Source organism: Miscanthus floridulus, chromosome 12 (assembly GCF_019320115.1).
Source record: "Miscanthus floridulus cultivar M001 chromosome 12, ASM1932011v1, whole genome shotgun sequence".
NCBI classification, from domain to species: domain Eukaryota; kingdom Viridiplantae; phylum Streptophyta; class Magnoliopsida; order Poales; family Poaceae; genus Miscanthus; species Miscanthus floridulus.
Genome location: NC_089591.1, coordinates 16,146,365 through 16,168,672, shown reverse-complemented (window position 1 = coordinate 16,168,672; position 22,308 = coordinate 16,146,365). Strand labels below are relative to the sequence as shown.

At 43.4% G+C, this 22,308-nt stretch overlaps 1 protein-coding gene across 1 annotated transcript; it reads right to left on the bottom strand.

The window, feature by feature from the left end:
• Nucleotides 1-928: 928 nt before the first annotated feature.
• Nucleotides 929-19,610, bottom strand: LOC136495338 (acetyl-CoA carboxylase 2-like). Its single transcript, XM_066491293.1, is given in 40 exon segments — nt 929-1,086; nt 1,297-1,482; nt 1,484-2,239; nt 2,241-2,309; nt 2,311-3,459; nt 3,543-3,728; nt 3,863-3,967; nt 3,969-4,007; nt 4,009-4,078; nt 4,165-4,415; nt 4,417-4,518; nt 4,618-4,852; nt 4,936-5,216; nt 5,442-5,681; nt 5,771-5,893; nt 5,977-6,054; nt 6,219-6,395; nt 6,466-6,555; nt 8,191-8,301; nt 8,619-8,807; nt 8,894-9,085; nt 9,274-9,360; nt 9,457-9,561; nt 9,648-9,704; nt 9,777-9,851; nt 9,947-10,063; nt 10,177-10,301; nt 10,380-10,419; nt 10,562-10,612; nt 10,702-10,889; nt 10,958-11,051; nt 11,127-11,300; nt 11,407-11,502; nt 15,573-15,665; nt 15,784-15,945; nt 16,025-16,231; nt 16,400-16,766; nt 17,269-17,326; nt 17,501-17,786; nt 19,420-19,610. Coding segments are annotated over 39 exon segments (6,984 nt in total). The 5' UTR covers nt 17,703-17,786; nt 19,420-19,610; the 3' UTR covers nt 929-1,029.
• Nucleotides 19,611-22,308: the final 2,698 nt, after the last annotated feature.

Sequence of the window (22,308 nt, the reverse complement as noted above, 5' to 3'; positions counted from 1 at the left end):
TTTGAAAACCAAAACGATTTCTATCATAGGGGCATGACCATCTTGATTGCACAATCGATCTCCATTATCATGACCTAACTTAATTGCCTCTGCAAAACACACGTTAGTTATAGTAATCTTATATTGTCATTAATTACCTAAACCCAAGTTATGCTTTCAATATGAAATGGCACGACGGGTAGTGGTAGTAGTAGGTATGGCTGGCACACGATGAAGAAATGGTATGGCGGGCAGTAGGTATGGCAGACACACGAAGTTAATTAAACTTAAAAACATTTTAGCTCACTTATGAAGTGGCATGCGTGTAGTAGTAATAGGTATGGCTGGCACACAACGGAGAAGGAAGAAAGAGAGATTGGCGAAGTGACGGAGGTCCGACGGAGGATAGTTGAAGAAAATAATTAACTACTGACATATTGGGTCCATAAGTTAAGCTGTATATTAGGAGTATTGGAGCAGCCCCATTAGAACTTTAATGCGGGACATATGAGGGGACTGCTAGAGATGCTCTTACAACTTGTCCCAAAACCAAACAAAACCTTAGTCCTAACAAACTCTGATGTCGAATGCTAATTCAACATTTATTTCACGTAGGGGTAAGGTACATATGCCTACAAAGACATTATTCAAGTTCAAAATTTAATGAACCACTCAATTGTTTACTAGTATCCGCATTATACACCCTAAAATTACAGCAGGGGCCACTGGTAATACATCTCAGAACTACAGTGAAACAACTTTCTGCCTTCCTGAACCACTGCAAAACCAGAACAAGTTCACTCGTGCTCTTCCTAATCCATAACTCGGTCTGTCTAAACATTTGGGCTTACACCTGGCAGAACGCAGAGTCGCACACATCCAATATACATTCATCAACCATAGCACCAGGTCCAAAAGGAAGTTTCAAGAAATAATGGTCGACTAGATCAGACATGATCAAACAAGGCCAAGCAATATCCTTCTATGTATGTACTTGAACAAAAACATGTAGCATGCACATATTGTGTTGGATGTGTTGGTATCATATCATCAACCAAGGACCTTCTTGACTTCCTGAACAAACTTCGCTCTCTGAGAGGGATCCATCTGAATCAGCATCCAAAGACAGGAATACGTGAGAAGGCAATGGGTATGTATTAGAATCATGAATTGATAAGATGCCATGTATATATGCAATTAGGTGTCCAGCAGCATGCAATTGAAATAGGAGCTCTTAAAAAGTGAGATGCAACAGATACAATCAGTCCACAGGTTAATTGCAAATAAAAAATAAGGTGAAACTGTAAGCAAATTTACCTTATCTAATAGTGTAGAAAGACCCTGTGAGAATGCTTGTAGATCAGAACTGGAGTAAGCAAGATCAGAGAGCGACTCAGACACCTTTTGAGCCCTTAGCTCTTGGATATATCCCTTGTAGTTTTCAGGACTGTCCTTCCAGGCAACAAAAGCATCATCGTCATCCCATCCAGTGCTTCCTGTTGTGGCCAGGAGAAGCCAGGTACCATTCCTTGATGAGCTCCATTGCTGATTGGTGAGTAAAGTTGTCACCAACTATTTGTCTTATTTCTTTTGCAAGAACATCTTCGGAGATCCTCCTCCGTAGCCTTTTATAGAAGAAAGAGCGTGATTCTTCCCAGTCTACAACTTTCTTAATCACGCCTTTAGCTGCCATTCTTAGGGAAGTATCATGCAATTCAGCAAACCGTATTGCAATCTGGGTATATAAAGGCAGCAACTGTTTGGTACGTGCTTCTATACTATTCTGAAGGGATTCTATGTCTGGTAGACTTCCATTTCCATGCTTTACATCTTGGAGTTTTGCTTTCAGATTTATCAACTCCGGGTCAAGCCTACCCATACAGTCTTGGAGTTCCTCTGACCTGAACTTGATTTCAATTAACCCTTGAGGTTCGAGAACATTACCTTTGGCAGTCCTCTCAGCATAACACTCGATGCGGTCTGGATTTATTTTGCTATCGACCACAACCCAAGCTCCTCCACGAAGCTCTCCAGCCATAGGAATGTAGACAAACGCAGGCTGATTATATGTCCTAAGGTTCTCGACAATTGTTGACCCAGCCTGAAGAATTCCTTCAAAGAGATCTCTCTGTCCACCAGAGAAGCCTCTCCAGTTAGCCAGGATAAACAGAGGCAATCCTTCACGGTTGAAGTCTAATAATGCCTGAGCTGTCTTGGTTGCAGAATCTGGGAACCACACTTGTCCAGCCCGAGGAACAGGATCGCTCATGGGAATCAAGCTGACCTGGATCAGCAGGGACGAGCTGCATCATGGTCTGTGTCTCCACAGCTAATGACACCCACAGGAATTCCTCCAAGCTTTGCTCTGCCAGTAACCACTGTTTTTGCCCATCCTTCAAATGTCTCCACAAAGCTGTCTTTGTCAAACATACCACCCAACCATTTCCCTTGGCTGTCATCTACACCACGGATGGCTGCACGTGGATCGCATGTGTTCTCAGGGATGTATGCAACAGGTCTGTCTGGAGGGTCCAAAGGTTTGGTAATAGGAAGAGGTCCACCAATGTTTGCAGGAACATAGCTGAGCCACCTCAATATATTGGAAACACCTTCAAGGTCATCTGGAACAGTCAGGTGGACAACACCATTGGTCGCCATGATCTTAGGACCACCAAGCTGCATGTGGGAGCTGTACACTTCCCGCCCAAGGAGCTTGTTCAGGGCAGAAAACCCTGTTAAAATAATAGGCTGGTCAAGACGCTGTATGCACCGTATACCAAGTCGAGCAAGATAAGCTCCTATTCCTACAGTCCGTCCAGTCACAAATGTAAGTGTAAATGTCTCCTCATATGCCCTAGAATAAGCACTGGCGATAGCAGCACTTCCATGTATGTTCTCAACACCAAGCCCATCCTCCTTGCCCACAACAGAGTCAATAATCCACCTAATTTCACCGCTATCTAGCTGCAGCTTATGTGCTATAACAGAAGAGCTAATACGAGCATAGTCTTCTTCAGTCAGATAGATGTACTGAAACCCTCGTTCAGGGCTGCCTTCGTCAGACCACCCAACACGGAAGCAAGATTTTACTTCATCAGCTATGCCAATCCTAGCACCAGAGTTTGCTGCCAAGTATATAAGGGGAAGTTTCCTTTCGCAAGACAGGTTGGTGACAGCTTCAAAAAATGCATCTTCCCTTGGGCCGAATGATCCAGCTCTGAAAGTAATATCATTTGCTACAACAATAATCTGCCTGCCATTGGGAAATTCAGGTGTTGACATCTCCAAGATCCAAGCGACCATACCAATGTCATTGAGCCCAGCAGGACGTTCCATGGGAATTATAGGAGTGCCCCAGGACCCATGTTTTTCAGCAAACACCAGCTCAGTTGCCTTCACGTAGGATTTACTATTTTCACTGCCTTCAGAAACACTAGAGCCGTTGGACTGCCATGACTTCTGCAGTGCAGTTTCAAATGCCTACATTTTTTTCCGTCATTATCAGCTTAGGTTCAAAATAACTACAGATGTGTATTCACTGAAGGGGTGGGCGGTCAACTCACCAGCGGAAAATCGTAGCAATATGTTGTTCTGTTGTTCCTAGCAGAGCAGCGCTTTAGATCAATCACACTTAAAGGTTGATATGGATTATTCAGTGCAACACCATGCAACGGACCAGGACCAGCTGCCGAAGTGGTTGAATGGTATACTAACTTCTGCGATTCTGTATCTTCCACTTCTCGGTAGATCTAAAACCATTAGAAGTACTATGTGCTTCAGAACATAATGACATGGATGGCAGTTCGGAATATAAGAACCACACATTGACTTATATTTTCATGTGTGTGATATACAGAATACTAAAACAGTAGGGACAACTTACATCAATGGTGCAGGTGCGACTAGTAACATTTGTAGTTACAACTCTCCAGGTACCACTTGCAGGCCCATCACAATCCAACTTGAGTTTCACCTCCCACTGGCATACAGGACAGATGATGCATCCTTGCACCAACAAGGTCATGTAGTCTTCAAAGCCATTGATTTTAAAAGTGAACAAGCAGTAGCTTCATCTTGGCCAACATCAACAATTGTACTCCTGAGTAATATGAAAAGCTTGTTAAGGAGACCGATATAATAGTCAACGCATAAACATTTCCTGAATAGGATTATGTGCACACTTACCCTGAAAATGGAATGAGATCAAGAAGCTTTTGCTCTTTCAGTATGCACAAATACATGTGAGAATGACCTGTCCTAATCGCATGAAGCTCTAATTCTTCTATAGCAGTCATCAATGATCTTAAGATGCTATTCGATGTGAATGACAGAGAATCTTTGGGACCTCCTACTTCAGTATCGCTGACCTGAGCCGATGTAAACTTGTTGCCTGCATTGGGTTGCCTGACAATAGTTCGGAAAAATACCCTATGCAATCATTTTGGGGTTTTCAGTATTTCTTAGTGTGTAGATATGCCATTGACGATCACGTGACGGAGTATACTTCATTTCATTGTATCCTTTCACTTTCAACTTATCCTGTATTCATAATAGGCAAAATAAGTATAGTGAAGAAAATAAGCAAAGCATAATAACAGAATGTAGCAAACAAGCATGCAGTTATTTTGATAAACAGACCAATTCAAGCAGTGCAGAGAGGGGAGGCTCCACATGCCGGAGAATTTGCTCTTCTTCATAACAACTCTTTTCATCCAACCAGAGGAATGTGTGGCGCATTGGCATGCGAGCTTCATCTCTTTGAACAATGCAACTTATAACCTTCAAACCAGCAGCTCGGAGATCACTTGCAACACTAGTATCCTTCAGTATCTTGGTAAGCTTTTCCATCCTATGTTGAGCTTGATCATCACTGCTGAAACAAATGGACTCAATTAAAAAAGAGTTACACAACTTAAACAAAAACTCCTTTCGACCTAATATTGCACATGAACAAACCTTATTCCACTCATATTACTTTCATTTTCAGCACTCAATAATGCAATGTGCATCGTGTTGCCCTCAGAGCTGTTGTACTGTGCTGAATCCTTCAATGCAGCCACAATGGCTGTTGATGCAGATTCAAGTGATTTGAGGACGACCATGGCACCCCATCTCTTCCCACCAAGAATAGCCCCATGTCCATTTCTAGTATCAACATGCCCTTCAGAAAATTCCCAAAAAGCAATAGCACCAGATTCCTTGAATTTCATTTGGATACTATCCTTCACAAGATGAGGCTGAAAAAAAATATATATTGGCAAGTTAGCCAGAACATTGTGCATTAACAAGTTGGGAGATCACAATTTTTCACACCCAGTTAATTCAGTCAATCATCAGCATCTCATTTCTCAATATTACTTCATGTGAAATGAAGAGATGAGCATTCCATGTCATTAGGGCATCTAACATATCAGATATGCTTAGTGGGACTATGAAAAACATCAAGTTAGTTGATATAATACCTGGTACAATCGTGATATGTATGTCTCAATCACTTTCTGCTGAACAGTTGGATCACTGTAATCAAACAAAGAAATAAGAGCATCTTCAACAGGCAATGGGGCAGAGACTAAATCTTCCATGCTATCCTTAATAGTCATGTCTCCCTTATGCATCCCCAGATCTGAAAGGCTTCTTGCAATGCTTGCACGGAGTTCACTTAGTTTGGTTTGTTCAAGAAGTTCACTTGCTTTAAGGGCCAACTGTGTTTATTAAGATGCATGGAATTCATTAGATAAAACATCAAAATAAATTATAAGGGGAATGTCTAGGTTATTTCTAATCACTGCACCTTATAATATCTTTTATGATTGAGGGAAGAAAAGCGAACCAACAGATCCCTGTAAGCAACAGGATTTGGATAAACCAGCTTTTCCATAAGTGCTGTTACAAGCTTAGCTTTGTTTCTCACACCCTGTGAATAAAATCACACTATCAATAACAAAGATTGTTTCACTAATCATTTGCATAAAAGTCATCAGCCATAAAGAAATTTACCTGGTGAGACAACACAATGTCTACAACCTTCTGCAGGTCTTTACTGTGCTGATGACGCAAGGTTTCAATCACATCAGACTGCCATGACAAAATTAGAGAAAAAAAAACAAGTCAGATTGTTCGAGTAAATTCCAGCTAGTCATGCAAAAAGTTTCTCCTAACTAAGAGAATGGAAAGGAGTGAACATTTTTTGTGCTTTTTCTAATAATACTGATCTGTTCAGTCTTGTCGTGTACAATAACCTGAATGCCATCACTGAAAAGTTCTTCCACCGTAAGATACTCCTCGAAAAGGGACTTGGCAATAAAATGTGCATGACTTTCTCTCCCACCCTCATATGACTTCAGTAGGTTCGTAAGAGGCTCAACAAGCCTCTCATTTGTAGCCTTTTCCTTCTCTGAACCATATGCAAGATTTTCCTACAGAGAAAACACTAGTTAAGACAATAGCAAACAGTTTAAGAGATACCACAAAAGAAACATAACCGACCTCAATGATGTCTCTTAGCAACTTGGATGGGAAGTCCACGTTTTTCCCACGGTAAAAATTCAACTTGTATTCCTTGTATTTATCCTCTAACTGCATGCATAAAAGATAAAAACATCAGAACTAGAATAAAAAAGGATTATGCAACATACCAGAAGAACTACAATCACAGAATCAAAACAAACTTAGTGAAAGATTCACCTTCTGGTAAAATGGTAGAGTGAAAAATTCTCAGTTTTCAATTTAACAATCAATACAATTTCAAATTTTACAAAACAAACTGCAGCAAACTACAGGGTTTATGAGTAAACCTGCTACCGTGATTCAGACCATAACCAAACCAAACTAATCACGTTCACATCTGCCTTCAAATCCCCAATCCACCCCACCCCACTCGTTCCCCCTCCAAAACCAGTCCACGCCGAACTATAGTGTTCTTAAATCCAAACAAGGCCAATCCACAGCTTAAAACCGGGATTCGAAACCGACTTCAAACTGTCATCGTGGAATGGTTCAGACAGAGATCACATCACGTCAACGTAGGTCGAGTCACAGAAACCACCACCGCCAGCGAACTCGTTCTCTAGCTCGTCCACAACTTGGACTCTCCGACGTCGAACCGCTGGATCCTGGCCCCTTGCCTGAGCACTCCTCGTCCTTGTCATCAAAGCCGACGCAGCTCCGGGCGCTGAACTGATGAACTCCCGCAGGTCACTGAAGGCAGAGAGGATGGCGAGCAGGTAGGAGAGAGCGGAGCCTGGGCAGAGAGCACGCAAGCGCCGCGGCGTCCTCGAGCTTGACGGCCCCGGAGGTCTTGAGGCTAGCGAAGCCCAAGCAGTGCAGCACGAGCCTCTCCTCTGTCCGGCCATGCGCCGCCATTTACGCCGCTGCCAGCAGCTCCGGCGACCGCGGGGCCCCGGGCGTGGCCGAGCCGAGCGCGGACATCCGTGCGCGTTCTCCCACATGTGCGCGCGTGCGACATGCGCTGCTGCACGGTGCGGAGCAAGCAGCCGGCTGAGTGCTGTGTGCTCTGCTTCGTTCCTAGCTTGTCGACATCAGCATGACGTCATGCTACGCTTTATGGCCGTTTTCCTATACAAAAACAAATCTAGTAATACAATAGGAATGCTAGTGGACACAGATGGGGCTGCAGCTGGACCGTGGTGTGATGCTTGGTTGGAACCATGGCTTCAGCCCGTTAGCAAGCCAAAACACTCAGTCCAAAACCAAACTTTTCTCTCACAACATTTCATCCAGAACAGTGATTTTCATCCACTTTCCTCCAAAAGCCCTTCGGCCCCGTTCGGCTGGAGGGTTTTTGGAGGAAAGTGGATGAAAAACACTGTTCTAGGATGAAATGTTGTGAGAGAAAACACTGTTCCGGATGAAAAAACAAGCGGATCAAGCCGGGTTCAAGGGCACGCGAACTACTCTAAGTAATAACTCAGACCGAACCAGCCCACCAGCTTGCTCAGCCCGTTTTCACCCCAATCGAATTGGACCAACAAGGAAACCAAACCATGGAAACTGGTTCCGGCCCAAACCATTGTCAGGTTCATTTATGAGCATAACACGGTGCAAACTAATGTTATAAAATATCACAGTTTCTCTGATGGCTTTTTCTGCCATCAACGTAAGCCAACATGTAAAATTAAGATAATATATCTACTAAAATGAATCATCTTTCCTTCAATTCAGATTGGCTATATCTTGCCAACTGTCTCATACCTCACTCTTGAGATTTCTTGGAAGCCTCGTTGCTAGAACAGACATAAGTTCATCCCACTGTAGGAAAGGAAGCTCAGGGTTGTCCAGGCAGCATACCAAATCTTGAACGACCTGAAAAGAATAAAAGCTTAACAAGAATCAGTTGATAATGGATAACTAAGTGCTAAGGAGTTAATGAGATAGACACCAAAGTGCAATAACTTCAAATCAAAGAAGTACATTGGAAATTGTGAAACTAGAAGATAAAGCATACACTATGGTAGAACATTTGGAACCAAAAGTTATCAGTACAGGGAAAAAAAAGGCACCCAATCTAACCCATAACTCATATAAACATACACAAAACATATTTTAATTATAAGTAAAGGAAACACAAGAAAAACAAAGAAAATAAACGGAATGTGGTGACAATAAGATGGAATGTTTACTTCATTGATATTGTGCTCATATCCTGCAAGGACCATTCGAGCAGCATTCAAACTTGCAGCATATCTTTTGTGTACTTGACTAGAGGCAGCAACAGGGAACGCCATTTGTGGAAATACTCCATCAAATGGTTCAGCCCTTTTCACAGCAGAAGGGTCATCAAGATCCAGCCTTGCTATAAGATCACCAGCCTAAAACAAATGTAATTTGACAAATGTTACATGAAATATTATGTGATGAAAGCACAATGCAAGGAATGGACATGTAAGAATATAACCTGCAACGCCTGGCCCTCAGACATCATACAATGAACGACACCAGAAGCAGGTGACAGGAGAGGCATGCACATCTTCATAACCTCAACTTCGGCATATGGTACATCCGCATCAACATGAGCACCATCAGCAACCAAGAAACGAAGAAGTTTGCAGGGTGTCTCAGCTAATAACTTTGATGGATCATGGTCATTCTGCAAGAAAACAAGGATTAGTCACAATTTTCTTATGTGATGTCTCCTGCAGAAGCAAACAACAGAACCCATCTTTTAAAGATAAGGTAGTGGAGTGAAATGCAATAATAAATGATATGATACAGATAAATCTAGCAGAAGTTGCCCAATCAGACACCAAGAATATAAAGGAGGAAGGGAGTATTTACCTGCAACAAGCATGTCTTTCCATCAATCTGAAGCCTTGTACCACCAGCTTCTTCTTCTGCATAAATTACATGGCTGTTTCCATCCAACTGGAGCCATTGCAGTTCAACAATCAGAATCGCCATGAAATTGAAACCATTTATCCAACTAATTAATAATAAAGCATAAAAGATAGAACAGGTTACCTGCATTAAGAGGCCACCATCACATAAAGATTGTACATTCGCTTCAACTGTTGAATCATTCATTCGCAACCTGTAGCTACCATGTCCAGTCCTTACAGTTTCAATCTACAACACAATGCAGACGAAACTCAGAATGATGTCTAAATTATGTTACAACTAAAATAAGTTCCATTATGGAATGTCAAACTTACTGTGTATTTGCTCCCTTCTATATTCAAACTAACTGTAGAATTGACAAGGGATATATGCTGCATATAAATATTATTCGTCAACCATTTTCCACCTTAAAAAATATCCAGAGTTAATCCTACAAAACATACCTTTGGTGGAATCTGGCCCTTGGTGAGATAACTAACATATTCAGAAACAGTGGCTGCATTGGTGGTTACTGTTTTCTGTAGCATGCGACAATTATTTAAATTAGACCTTACATTGGTATGTTTTTCACAGTAGCCTGACAAAATATGTTAGCATAATTTCTTTATCTTACATATAAAGCACCTCCAACCACTGAAATATACCATGGGGGCCTCTCAGCTTGAACACGCATAGCTATTCTGGTATCCAGCCAACCAGTGTGAATCTTGTTTTCTCTGAAGTCTGAAGCCTGGAATAATAGGGAAATAGCACCACAGGTTTAGCCATAATGGAAAATCAAACATAGTGATACGAATCAGCATAATGAAAACGGGGATTCAGAAGGTGGTTAATATTTCTTACATTTAAGAGGTCAACAGTGTAATCAACATTTGAATGAATTTCTCCACGAATTTGAATCTCTTTTAATGCAAGAGCCATGTTTGTTATTGCTGCTGATCTAGAGAGTCCATATGCAAAAACATGTCCTGTAACGGAAAGAGCAATATTTAAAAAATGAGGACCAATACAGATTACAAAGAAGAATATTCTTGATTTACACATACCAAACTGAGAATCAGCAAATTCATGAATGCCTCCACCAGACTGAAAGCAGATAAAAAGGGGAGTCAGTGCAAATATTTGCTCAGCTAAATGAGACGATGAATGGTTAAAGTACGAAGAGTCCCATCCAAACTATCAGCACAATGAAGAATAATGTGACAGTGTAACAAAGTTAACAAGTTACCTTTACTGAGAAGTAGGCCCAAACATTAGGCTTCGCTTTAAAACTTATCTCCTGAAAGACAAAATATCAAGACCTGGTCACTTAACCAAACTGAATCTGTTTGAACTATATATAATACATCTGTCATCTCGAAATCTTACCTTCACTTTCCCGCCAGTAGGTTTGAAACCGTCATCTGGGTCCTCACTAGTAATTCTAACTGCTACACAATGGCCCTTTGGCCATTGAGAATCTACTTCATCAAAATTAAATGGTGTAGCAAGAGCTGCTGTTTTCCTCCAAATATCATACCCTCCTCCATAGTCCATTCCATAGAAACGTCTGATTTCTACATAAGTAGACAGATTAGAGAATAAACTAATAAGGAACTAAATAAGTTGGTGAATTGGTAATTACCTGGAATCTGCCAAAGAGGTATGCCCATTCCAACAGCAACTTGAGCTGCAGGCAGATTTACTTCAGCTATCCACTCGGTGACTGGATGCTCGACCTGCATGGAGATAATTTAAAATTGTAAAGGATTCCCCGACAGGTTAATTAGTCAAATGATGTTCAAGTAGCAAACCTGTAGTCGGGGATTAAGCTCCAGAAAATAGTATTCTCCAGTTTCCATGCTGTAAAGATACTCAACAGTAGCAGCACCAACATAACCCACAGCCTTAGCAAGCCTCCTTGCTGCCTGCTCAAGTGCTTTAACTGTCTCACGAGGCGCAACAGTAACTGGGCCTTCTTCAATAATCTGTTGTAGAAAAATGTGAATGGAACTACAATTGAGAAATAGATCGCATAACAAAATGCATGGTTCTATAATTTGGTGTTTATGGCTGAGTGGGTGGAGGGCAGACCTTCTGGTGTCGCCGTTGCACACTGCAATCACGACTGTGAAGTGCTGCTACATTGCCATATTGATCACAAAGCAACTGAACTTCAAGATGCCGACTCTACAATAGAGAAAAAGATTTAAAATCTGAAAGAAGAGATGGCTCGGGAAAAACTTAGTAGATTGATTATGGAGGTACCAAATGAGTACAATATATAGGCAAGGATTGTCAAGGGTTTATAGAAACACCCAATCAACGGTGATCCTTGCCTAAACCAAGATCATCTACCATAAAACCCCAAGGGGCGCCTACAGCCCCAAGCCCAGGGCGTAACAGCCCATACAGTAATGCTAATAGCCCAAGCTACAGCCCATAATATAGCAGTCTAACACGCCCCCGCAGTCTGATCGTCGCCACCGCGCACGTTCAGGCTGGACCTGAACTCTAAGACCGAAGATGGAAGACCTTTGGTGAAGATGTCCGCATATTGGGATGAGGTTGGCACATGCAGGACATGAACATTACCAGCAGCAACCTTCTCCCGAACGAAATGGAGGTCAATCTCGATGTGCTTGGTGCGCTGATGCTAAACCGGGTTGGAGGACATGTAGACGGCGCTAATGTTGTCACAATAGACCAAAGTAGCACGCCGAAGGGGGGGCATGGAGCTCGAGCAAGAGCTGACGCAGCCAAGAGGCCTCAGCAACACCGTTGGCCACCGCGCGGTACTCAGCTTTAGCACTGGATCTGGAGACTGTATTCTAACGCTTGGATGACCTAGGAGACGAGATTATCACCGAGAAACACAGCGTAGCCCGAGGTGGACTTGCGCATGTCAGGGCAACCAGCCCAATCAGCGTCAGTGTAGACCACAAGATCAGTGGCAGGAGATGGCCGCAACAGTAGACCCAAGTGGAGAGTGCCCCGAACATAGTGAAGGATGCGCTTGAGTGCTGCCAAGTGTGGTTCCCGTGGGTCATGCATGTGAAGGCAGACTTGCTGGACAGCATAGGCGATGTCAGGCCGTGTGAAGGTCAGATACTGTAATGCGCCAGCAAGACTTCTATAATCTGTTGCATCAGCCACAGGAGGGCCATCAGCAGCTGCAACCTTGGGGTTTGTGTCGACTAGAGTAGAACACGGCTTACACTCAGCCATCCCGGCACGGTCCAAGATATACTGCCGCTGCGAAAGGAAGAGACCGTCACCACACTGCTGAACATGCATACCGAGAAAGTGATGCAGTTTGCCAAGATCCTTCATTGAGAACTCCTATTGGAGGGCCGAAATGATCCGTCGAAGGAGACCCGAGGAGGAGGCTGTGAGGACGATGTCATCCACATACAAGAGGAGATAAGCAATATCTGAGCCGCGCCTGTAGATGAAGAGCAAGGTGTCTGACTTGGCTTCGACAAACCCGAGAGACAACAGAAAAGTGGCGAACCGACTGTACCAAGCGCGAGGAGCCTGCTTCAACCCATACAAGAACTTGTTGAGCTGACACACGAAATCCGGGTGGGTAGGATCCTCAAAACCAGACGGCTGTACACAATACACTGTCTCTGACAAATTGCCATGTAGGAAGGCATTCTTCACATCGAGCTGGTGCACGGGCCACTGGTGAGACAGAGCCAGAGAAAGCACGGTGCGAACTGTTGCAGGCTTCACAACTGGACTGAAAGTCTGAGAAATCCACTCCCGGGCTGTTGCGGTCCAGAACATCCGCAATCTTGTCACGGTTGTTCTCGACCTCAATGCCGGCAATTTCAATCGGTGGCGCGATCAGTTCCTCCTCATCGTTGGGAAGTATTCCCTTCAACACCATGTCCTACAGGACTTACCGGCGCCTGGTTTCCCTGACTGGCAACGCATGGATTGCGTTGTCAAGTCATGGATCCTCTGCACCATCTCCGACGACCTCGCTGCGACGATCTCAGCGTGCAACTCCACTGCCCGCGACACTTGGTGCGCCGTGGAGTCCCAGTTCTTCAATAACCGCAAGACACGCGCCCTCCTCCTCGACGCCAAGCTCCGCAACTTCGTTCAAGGTGATATGTCCATCACCAATTACTGCAAGGAGCTCAAGCGCATGGCGGACACGCTTGGTGACTTAGGTGAAGTCGTCACCGACCGCACCCTCGTCCTCAACCTCATTCGCGGTCTGAATGAGCGCTTCAAGACCGTCGGCATGCATCTCCGGCGAGGGCGCCCCTTCCCCACGTTCATGGACGCGAAGGCTGACCTCCTCCTGGAGGAGCTGACGATGAAGAACACGTCGTCGTCTCAATCGACAGCACTCACCGCCTCCACCACTACGTCAGCCCCGTCGCGTCCTCCTGTTGTTAAGCAGCCTGCAGCCTCCAGCGCAGGCTCCAGGGGTGGCCCTGCTCCCTCCAAGAACCGCCGCGGAAAACGCGGCGACCGGCGCGACGGTGCTGGTGGCAAACCGACACCCACTGGCACGCAGCCAGGTGCCCAGTCCAGCGCGCCCTTTTGTGGACAGGGCGCGCCATGGCCCTCCTTCTACCGCCCGTGGGCCGGGGCCATCCAAATGTGGCCTGGACCACAGCCTGGGCAGCGGCCTCCACTTGAGCCACTGCCTGGCACCCCTCAGCACGCTCTGCTGGCCTAGCAGCCTCTTCAACAGCATGCTGTGCCTCCCCCGGTCCTGGAGAATGCCAGGTCTTGGACTACACCACCCCCCGGCTACTACCAGCCACACGCTGGACTTCCTACATGGGATCAGCAATCTCTAGGCATCGACATTCAGCACCATGACGCTGCAGCAACCACAAAACAACAATGACTGGTACTTCGATTCAGGTGCAACCTCTCACATGTCATCACATTCCAATTCGCTTTCACATACTACTTCCTCGCGGTATCCTACTCCATCGTCCATTATTGTCGGTAACAGGATCCTTACTCCCCGTTACATCCACTGGCTCTACAGTTATTCCACCATCTTTTACGTCTTAATAATGTGCTGGTTTCCCCACAACTTATTAAGAACCTAATTTATGTTCGCCAGTTCACTATTGATAACAATTGTTCTGTTGAGTTTGATCCGACTGGGTGTTCTGTGAAGGATCTTCTGTCTCGGAACGTGATCGTCAGGTGCAATAGCTCTGGACCGTTGTACCCTCTCCGGCTGCCAGCTGCTCAATCCTTGGTCGCCGCCTCCGAGTCTTCACTTTGGCATCGCCGCCTCGGTCATCCTGGACACGAGGCCCTCTCCAAGCTTGCGTCGAGTCTTCCTACTTGTTGTCATGATACTACTACTGTCTGTCATGCATGTCAATTAGGTCGTCATGTGCGTCTTCCATTTCATTTGTCAACTTCTCGAGCGTCCAATAAATTTGCTCTGATACCATGAAAGAAGAGATGGCTCAAGAAAAACTTAGTAGATTGATTATGGAGGTACCAAATGAGTACAATATATAGGCAAGGATTAAGGGTTTATAGAAACACCCAATCAACGGTGATCCTTGCCTAAACAAGATCATCTACCATAAAACCCCAAGGGGCGCCTACAGCCCCAAGCCCAGGGCGTAACAGCCCATACAGTAATGCTAATAGCCCAAGCTACATCCCATAATATAGCAGTCTAACAAAATCAAATATAATGTATGACTACAGATAACAGAGCACAATTCCAGGCTTCCATCTTGAAAATAAAGGTGTAAAGAATGAAACATGTTTTGGTTGTTCGACACAGCACAGTTCAATAATAGTGAGAATATTGAAAACTTATACAATTTAGTCCAAAAAGTAATTTTAGAAAAAGGGTAAAACATCTTCTCCACATAAGTGTTGAGAAACAAGATGTGTTGTTTCTCTCCAGCCATTATGACAATCTTTCCATGATACCGACTGTAAGTTGACAAAAATGGTCCATGTATAACGTGCCACTCAATACTAAGAAAAGCTTAGTCCAGTTCCTGGAAATGCAATTTTTTATACAAAAACAGCGATTTCTAGATTCTAAAAATAGAATGGTATCTGCTCAACCATTATCTCTTTCAAGAGTTCCCATCAATTAACCTTTCATAAATATGTTAATCTCCAAATATGATGATCATTAGTGCATTTGTCAATAATGCATCAGATGAAGCTTCCAGAAAATACAAGGATAACTTTAAAAGAACAAAAAGGGATGGAATATAAATTTCAGAAAGAAAAAAACTAACCTGGGCTGCAAGCCTCATGATAAATATTGGGGAGCCAGGGACTTCACCTTGTACTTGCTTAAACAGAGCTCTAACCTCATCATCATTATGAACCTGCCAGGGAAATTGATTTAATCATATCAGAGGGGGGCAGGGGGGGTAGCTCCCTACACCAAACTCCACAATGTGCACAGTTCTTCACAGATAGTTTAGTCACATAAATAAAACACACCTTTCTTATTCCTTTACCACCACCTCCCCAGGATGCCTTAATCATGGCAGGATAACCAACCACTTGACAACTTGCAACTGCTTCCTCTGTGGTAGTAACACAAGCTTTTCTATACATCTCCTCAGGTATAGCGTCTAAGCAGCACTCTAATGGAACTTCAACCTAAATGTAGTGTCATTATAATATGAAAGATAGAGCAATGAGACCGGCAGATAGTAATCAAAGAGAGAGCGAGACTCACATGTGATCCACTCCAAGCAAGAGTTGGGACCCCGGCTGCTTGAGCAATGAGAGCTGAGCCGACCTTATCTCCCAATGCATTCATTGATGATGCAGGTGGCCCAAGAAAAATGATTCCTTTTGCGGTCAATGCATCCGGCAGTTCAGGATTCTCAGAAGCATGACCCCAACCAGGCCAAACAGCAGAAACACCTACTCTTTCTGCTATCTGCAATATTTCATAGTTAATGGTGACAGTTAGACTTCCACAACAGCTGAGGAGAAATATAAACTTCTCTACTTAAATATGACACTGATTTTTAAATATGACACTGATTATAGAAGAAACAAAGGAAACAGCCGATCAGTAGTAAACTAACAGATTAGCAGTGCTAACCTCCACTATGAGTTGAACGTTGGCGTAGTTATTATTGTTTGTTCCACCAGGCACCTCTACGAATTGATCAGCAATTCTAATGTGTTCTGCATTTATCCTCATGTCTTCTGGAGTTGCCATAGCTATGAGCTGAATTGCCTTCTCAGATCCAAAAGTATCATTAGCCCATGTCCGGACACTCCTAATGAACTTTGCTGCTGCCATTCCATTGTTGGCCACTAATATACTGTGAATTGGTGTTTTGCCACCTAGTGCCGCACAAAATTCAACAACCTTGGACACTGAGGCATGTCTTCCATTATGTTTTTCATTGATAATCCCATTCATCTGATAGGAATCTGTTGGACCCCTAGGATCCTCAGATCCACTGGAAAAATACAAAAGGAAAGGATTACCACTGTGTTCACAACACTAACAATATGCATGGTTGTCATAAATCAACAAAGTTCAAATGAGCTTTGCGACTATCATATATGTCCAATTTAGGTCAAACATTTAAATTTTTCCAAAAAAAAAAGGCAGGCATTTACAGCAATAGAAATCAGAAAATATGTATGCAGACATGATTTCATAATAAGTGACCATTGTCCAGCAATACTGCAACTAATTCTTCCACATGAGCTATAACCACATCATATAAGTGAGCAAAGTATTAATTATGATCTAAATAGCAGGTACAGAAGCAGGTCCCTGGCCGTGTTGCAACAGTTACATCACATATTTTGCAGCATTTACTATGAAATATTGAGTATATAGCACTAGGACATTAAGACAGCATTTCAGTATTAGGGAAACTAGTATAAATAAGCTGCAGAATATTTTCTTTTTCCAAAACAAACATATAATACGCAAAATACTATAGTGCTTACTGTGAAATATCCACTTCCAAAGCTGCCTCACTTGGCAGGTCGATAATGCCAGCAAGACCTACATGCAGACAAACATTTGAAACTGAGCAGTGAGCACATCTACATTGATACCTAGAATGAGGCATCAAACATTACGATGTTAAAACAAATAAACAATACCAGACAAGAAAGAATTCCTTCATATATATTTTGAAGAAAAATTTTAGCTTGTATCCAAAGATATTCACAATACCTTGACGAACAGACTGGCTGTGCTTTTTGGCATCTGATACCCCATCTCCACCATCACGGAGTGAACGAGTACGGCTTTTCCTTCGGTTTGAGGGCCTCGACAATGCAGATGATGGGAATGTAGTCCCAGCTGGACTTCTCTGGCGATTAGGGAGTAGTGGCAGGGCCTTTGAGGCAGCTGCAGCTAATCCAAGATGTGACATTGTCGTTCCGTGGCCCAGGCAGCACAATTAAAGACCTTCTCAAAAGCACAGTGCCATAAAAAGAGAGGAAAACTCCTGAAAAATCTGACAACAACAACAACAACATAGCCTTTCAGTCCCAAGCAAGTTGGAGTAGGCTAGAGCAGAATAACACCATCAGGGCTCTAGCAGAATACTCTTAGGAAGTTTTGAATATCAAAGAAATGAAAAGCAACATTATGGTTTATAGGCCACTCGCTAGAAAAATATTTGTGATATTTCCAGTTTTCCTCTCATTTTGAAGGAACTACCATGTTGAGATCTTAGCAAGTTTATTGGCCACCTTTCATGAAGATTACTATTTACTAGTAAACTATGTCCAAATGTACAAATATCTCTGCCACTAAAACTTGCCAGCACCTTTTTTTCTGCAGTTCTACTATGTTTCTGCTGTATAGTTTTGTTTACTTTTTTATCATACGAAGCCCAAATGTAGTGCAAAATCTTTTCAATGGAGATGGTTGTATAGGAGGGGGGCAGGGACAAGGGCCTCAACCTGAGCAGGGGGGAATAACGAGTATACAACAAGCTCCCCAAATGGCAACAGGTTGTTTTTCCCCATTCTATGAATCACCAAATTGGTATTTTCTTTTTTATAAGGGGGGTGATAAGGTTTCATGTGGCTTGTCACTTGTGCAAGTAAGATCAGGATAAAATTTCAGTGGCTCGGACAGTAAGATAACTGTTGGTTTGAAATATTCGCTCTGAAGAAAGTAAATCAAATTTTCTTCATACTAAATGATCATTCCCTTTCAGAAACGTTTTTTTTTCCTCAAAAGTTGCAAGGAAAAACCACCTTTTTTGTGCACAACATACTAAGAATGCAAAACACTATTTTTCAGATTTGATATGTACCACAAAAAGATGTAAACTATATGATACACAAAAGTAGGTCGTCAGCTACATGCAGGTATTAGATAACCAGGGGAAGTGAAAAGATGCAGAACCACCAACCATATGTTACAGTAACCCACTTGGTAGAATGACACATAAGCAAAAACTAACAGGGCACAAAGCCAAGTGCATTCCTTACGTATCCACAAAGGAACAGTGGGCTTAAACCTTAATTCATGAGGGTACCCAATGATAATACACCTTAATAAACCTTAAACCCAGTGACAGCAAAGACGCAGACCCGCCACCTACCATGTACCGACAGAACTACACCACCTAGCAATCCAGCATGGGCATGGGCATCCCTGAATAGACCATAGCCAGCAACGCTAGACACTAGCAGAGACACCCAGAGGCTCTCCCATCCATCCTGCAATGCAACAAGAGACAACCTACATTTCCCCCGCGCAGCTGGCACAAACAACAATTCGTGTAACCTGAAACCATTCACCCACCCCAGTAACCCTGCCATTGCCATTGCCATTGCCATTGCCGCACAGGGCTCACAGAATTCCGCTCTTCCGGTCAGGCAGCGCATGAAAAAACCCCCGCGGCTGGCGCTGGCGAACCCATCCCAAGCTTAAACCCTGTATGTATGTACATAGGTCCCCGGGAACCCGGCAGCAACCAGGAGAGAGAGCAATGGCGGCGCGCAGTCTCACCGGCGGTGGCGCGGATCGGAGTGCCGCGCGCGGATCTGACGAGCTCCGCTGGGCCGCGACAGAGGGAGCGAGCGGCGCTGGCGAAGAGCCGGCGGAATAAATAGCAGGGGGCGAGCTGGTACCTCGGGAAGAAAGGCGGCGGGGCGGAGAAGGCGACGCGCGGGAGTTGGATCCTTGCGGCGGAGGGAGCAGAGGAGGAGGCCGAGGGAGGCGCCGGGCGGAGCAGAGGCGGAGGGCGGATATCCCGAGGGGTGGGGTGCTGAGGGCGACTGGGCGAGCCAGGCAGGAGGGCGGAGAGATGGGGTGTGCGGCCTATGATAAATAATTTCGCGGCCCGCATCGGCATTGGGTACTCCGCCGCGGTGGAGCTGCGCAGCAGCGGCACGTGACAGAGGGAGAGGGAGGGGTGATGGAGATAACGGTGGGGACAAGTGGAGGGCCCGGATGCCGCTGGGTGGATAGGGTGGGGGAGATCGGACGGGACGCGCGTGGTTTCTGTCTGTCCGTGATGTGATGACGGGGCCTGGCTTGGCCGCCTGGGTGGGGAGGGGATTTTCTCCCCTGTCCCTTTCCATTTCTCCGATAGGTTGCTGGAGGGCTCTTCTGCTCTGCTGTTTGGACGGTTTGACACTTTGACGGCTGCACCCGGGGTAACGCGACCCCGTTTAGATCAAAAAAAAAAAATTTGGATTTTGGCTCACTGTAGCATTTTGTTTGTATTTGGTAATTAGTATCTAATTATGGACTAATTAGGTTCAAAGTTTCGTCTCGCGATTTCTCGACCAACTGTGTAATTAGTTTTTTTTTCGTCTACATTTAGTACTCCATGCATGTGCCGCAAGATTCGATGTGACGGGTACTGCGCAAAATTTTTTGGAATCTAAACAGGCCCTAAGGGGGTGTTTGGTTTCTGTGCTCTGCTGTGTTTGGTTTCTGTGCTCTGCTGTTTGGACGGTTTGACACTTTGACGGCTGCATCGGGGTAACGCGAATTTAAGGGGTGTTTGGTTTCTGCACGGACGTCTAAAATTTCTGTCATATATATATATATGGAGTATTAAATATAGACTAATTATGAAATTAATTATATAACTTAGTGATTAATTTACGAGACGAATCTTTTAAGTCTAATTAGCCTATGATTTGACAACGTGGTGCTACAGTAAACATGTGTTAATGACATATTAATTAGGCTTTAAAAAATCGTCTCGTAAATTAGGCCTTATTTAGTTGGGTGAAGTTTGGGATTTTTGCTACTGTAGCACTTTTGCGTTTTATTTGGTAATTAGTATTCAATCATGGACTAATTAGGCTCAAAACGTTCGTCTCGCGATTTCTAACCAAACTGTGCAATTAGTTTTTTTCGTCTACATTTAATGCTCCATGCATATATCACAAGATTCGATGTGATGACTACTGTAGCACTTTTTGAAAAAACTTTTTGGAACTAAACAAGGCCATAGCCTCCATCTATGTAATTGGTTTTGTAATTAATCTATATTTAATGATCTTTATTAATATCTAAATATTTGATGTGACATAAATTTTAGGAGTGACTAAAGAACCAAACACCCCTTAAGTTGCCAACCCATTTTGTATTAAGGCCTGTCTAAATTCCGGGATAAAGTTTTAGAGTGTCACATCGGGTGTCTAATGAAGGTGGCATGAGTGTTCGGATACTAATAAAAAACAAATTACAGGAATCCGTCAGTAATCCGCGAAACTAATTTATTAAGCCTAATTAATCCATCATTAGCACATGTGTTACTATAGCACCACGTTGTCAAATCGTGGACTAATTAGGCTTAAAAATTTGTCTCGTAAATTAGTCACAAACTGTGCAATTAGTTTTTTTAGTCTATATTTAATACTCCATGCATGTGTCTAAACATTCGATGAGATAGGGAGTAAACTTTAGGGGATGAACTAAACAAGACCTAAGCTGTGTGGTTGAGCTGACCGCACTTGCCCTGATCGTGACCCGGTTTTTGGCCTCTCCCTTTCTGAGATTATTGGGCTAGTCATTCTGACCTGGACCTGTTATTATATATGCAACCAATCTATGCAGGTGGCGATTAATATGTGCCATGTTCGTTTGAGTTTGTTTGGCTTATAAGTCATGACTAAAAGTACTATTGGTTGATTTGGTGTGAGAGAAAATATTGTTTATTGACTGATAAGCCATGACTTATAAGCCGAATACGATCAAGCGAACAGATTGATGGTCGGTTTTGGAAGAGGCCATGTGGTAAAAATAATTTCAGGAGCTTTTAGCTCTTACCGCTTCACAAGTTGGCAATAATACAAAGTTGTCAAATCAGGAAAAAAAAATGAAACAAAGTTATGTAGCAACAGCGTCGATGTACAATGGGTACTTTGACCTCGACTGACATTATACGGATCCTTCAATGCACTTGTTTATTTATTATAATGTATGAAGCAACTTACTATTAACTCTGTTAGAATAGATAAACTAATTTAACTAGCAACAATAGCCCTACTAAAATTAGCAGTTTATGTGACAAACCGAAATCCACCAAAAAAAATAGTGCATCAGCATCAAACTGCCCCTTGTACAGATTGTGGCCCCTTAGGCCCTAGCAGAGGCTGGTTTTGATATAGACACATATGGTGGTACGTTGGTCATCGAATAATGAATGACAAAGTCAATTATGCACTGCTGAAGAATCTATGAGCGTGTAAATGGTAAGTGACGGTGTGGCATGTTGTCGCCTTAGTTGATGACTAGAATTTCAATTCAACCGTTGCTAACATTTATGCTCCTGTTCAAATAAACATGTTGTTTTTTTACTAAGGTCTTCACTGCTTAGCAGTGTTACCTCTCGTATGTAAAGTCGTGTTATTGTCTTTGTTGCTTCTCTTAGTGTTGAGTTTTGTCGGGTCGCAAATTATTTCCTATGTAATTAACTCTTTGTGAACTTTATTGGTTATTCTTCTAAGGCTTGTCTTGCAAAGATCGTGTTGGTTCTGATAAGTAGGATTATGTGCTGT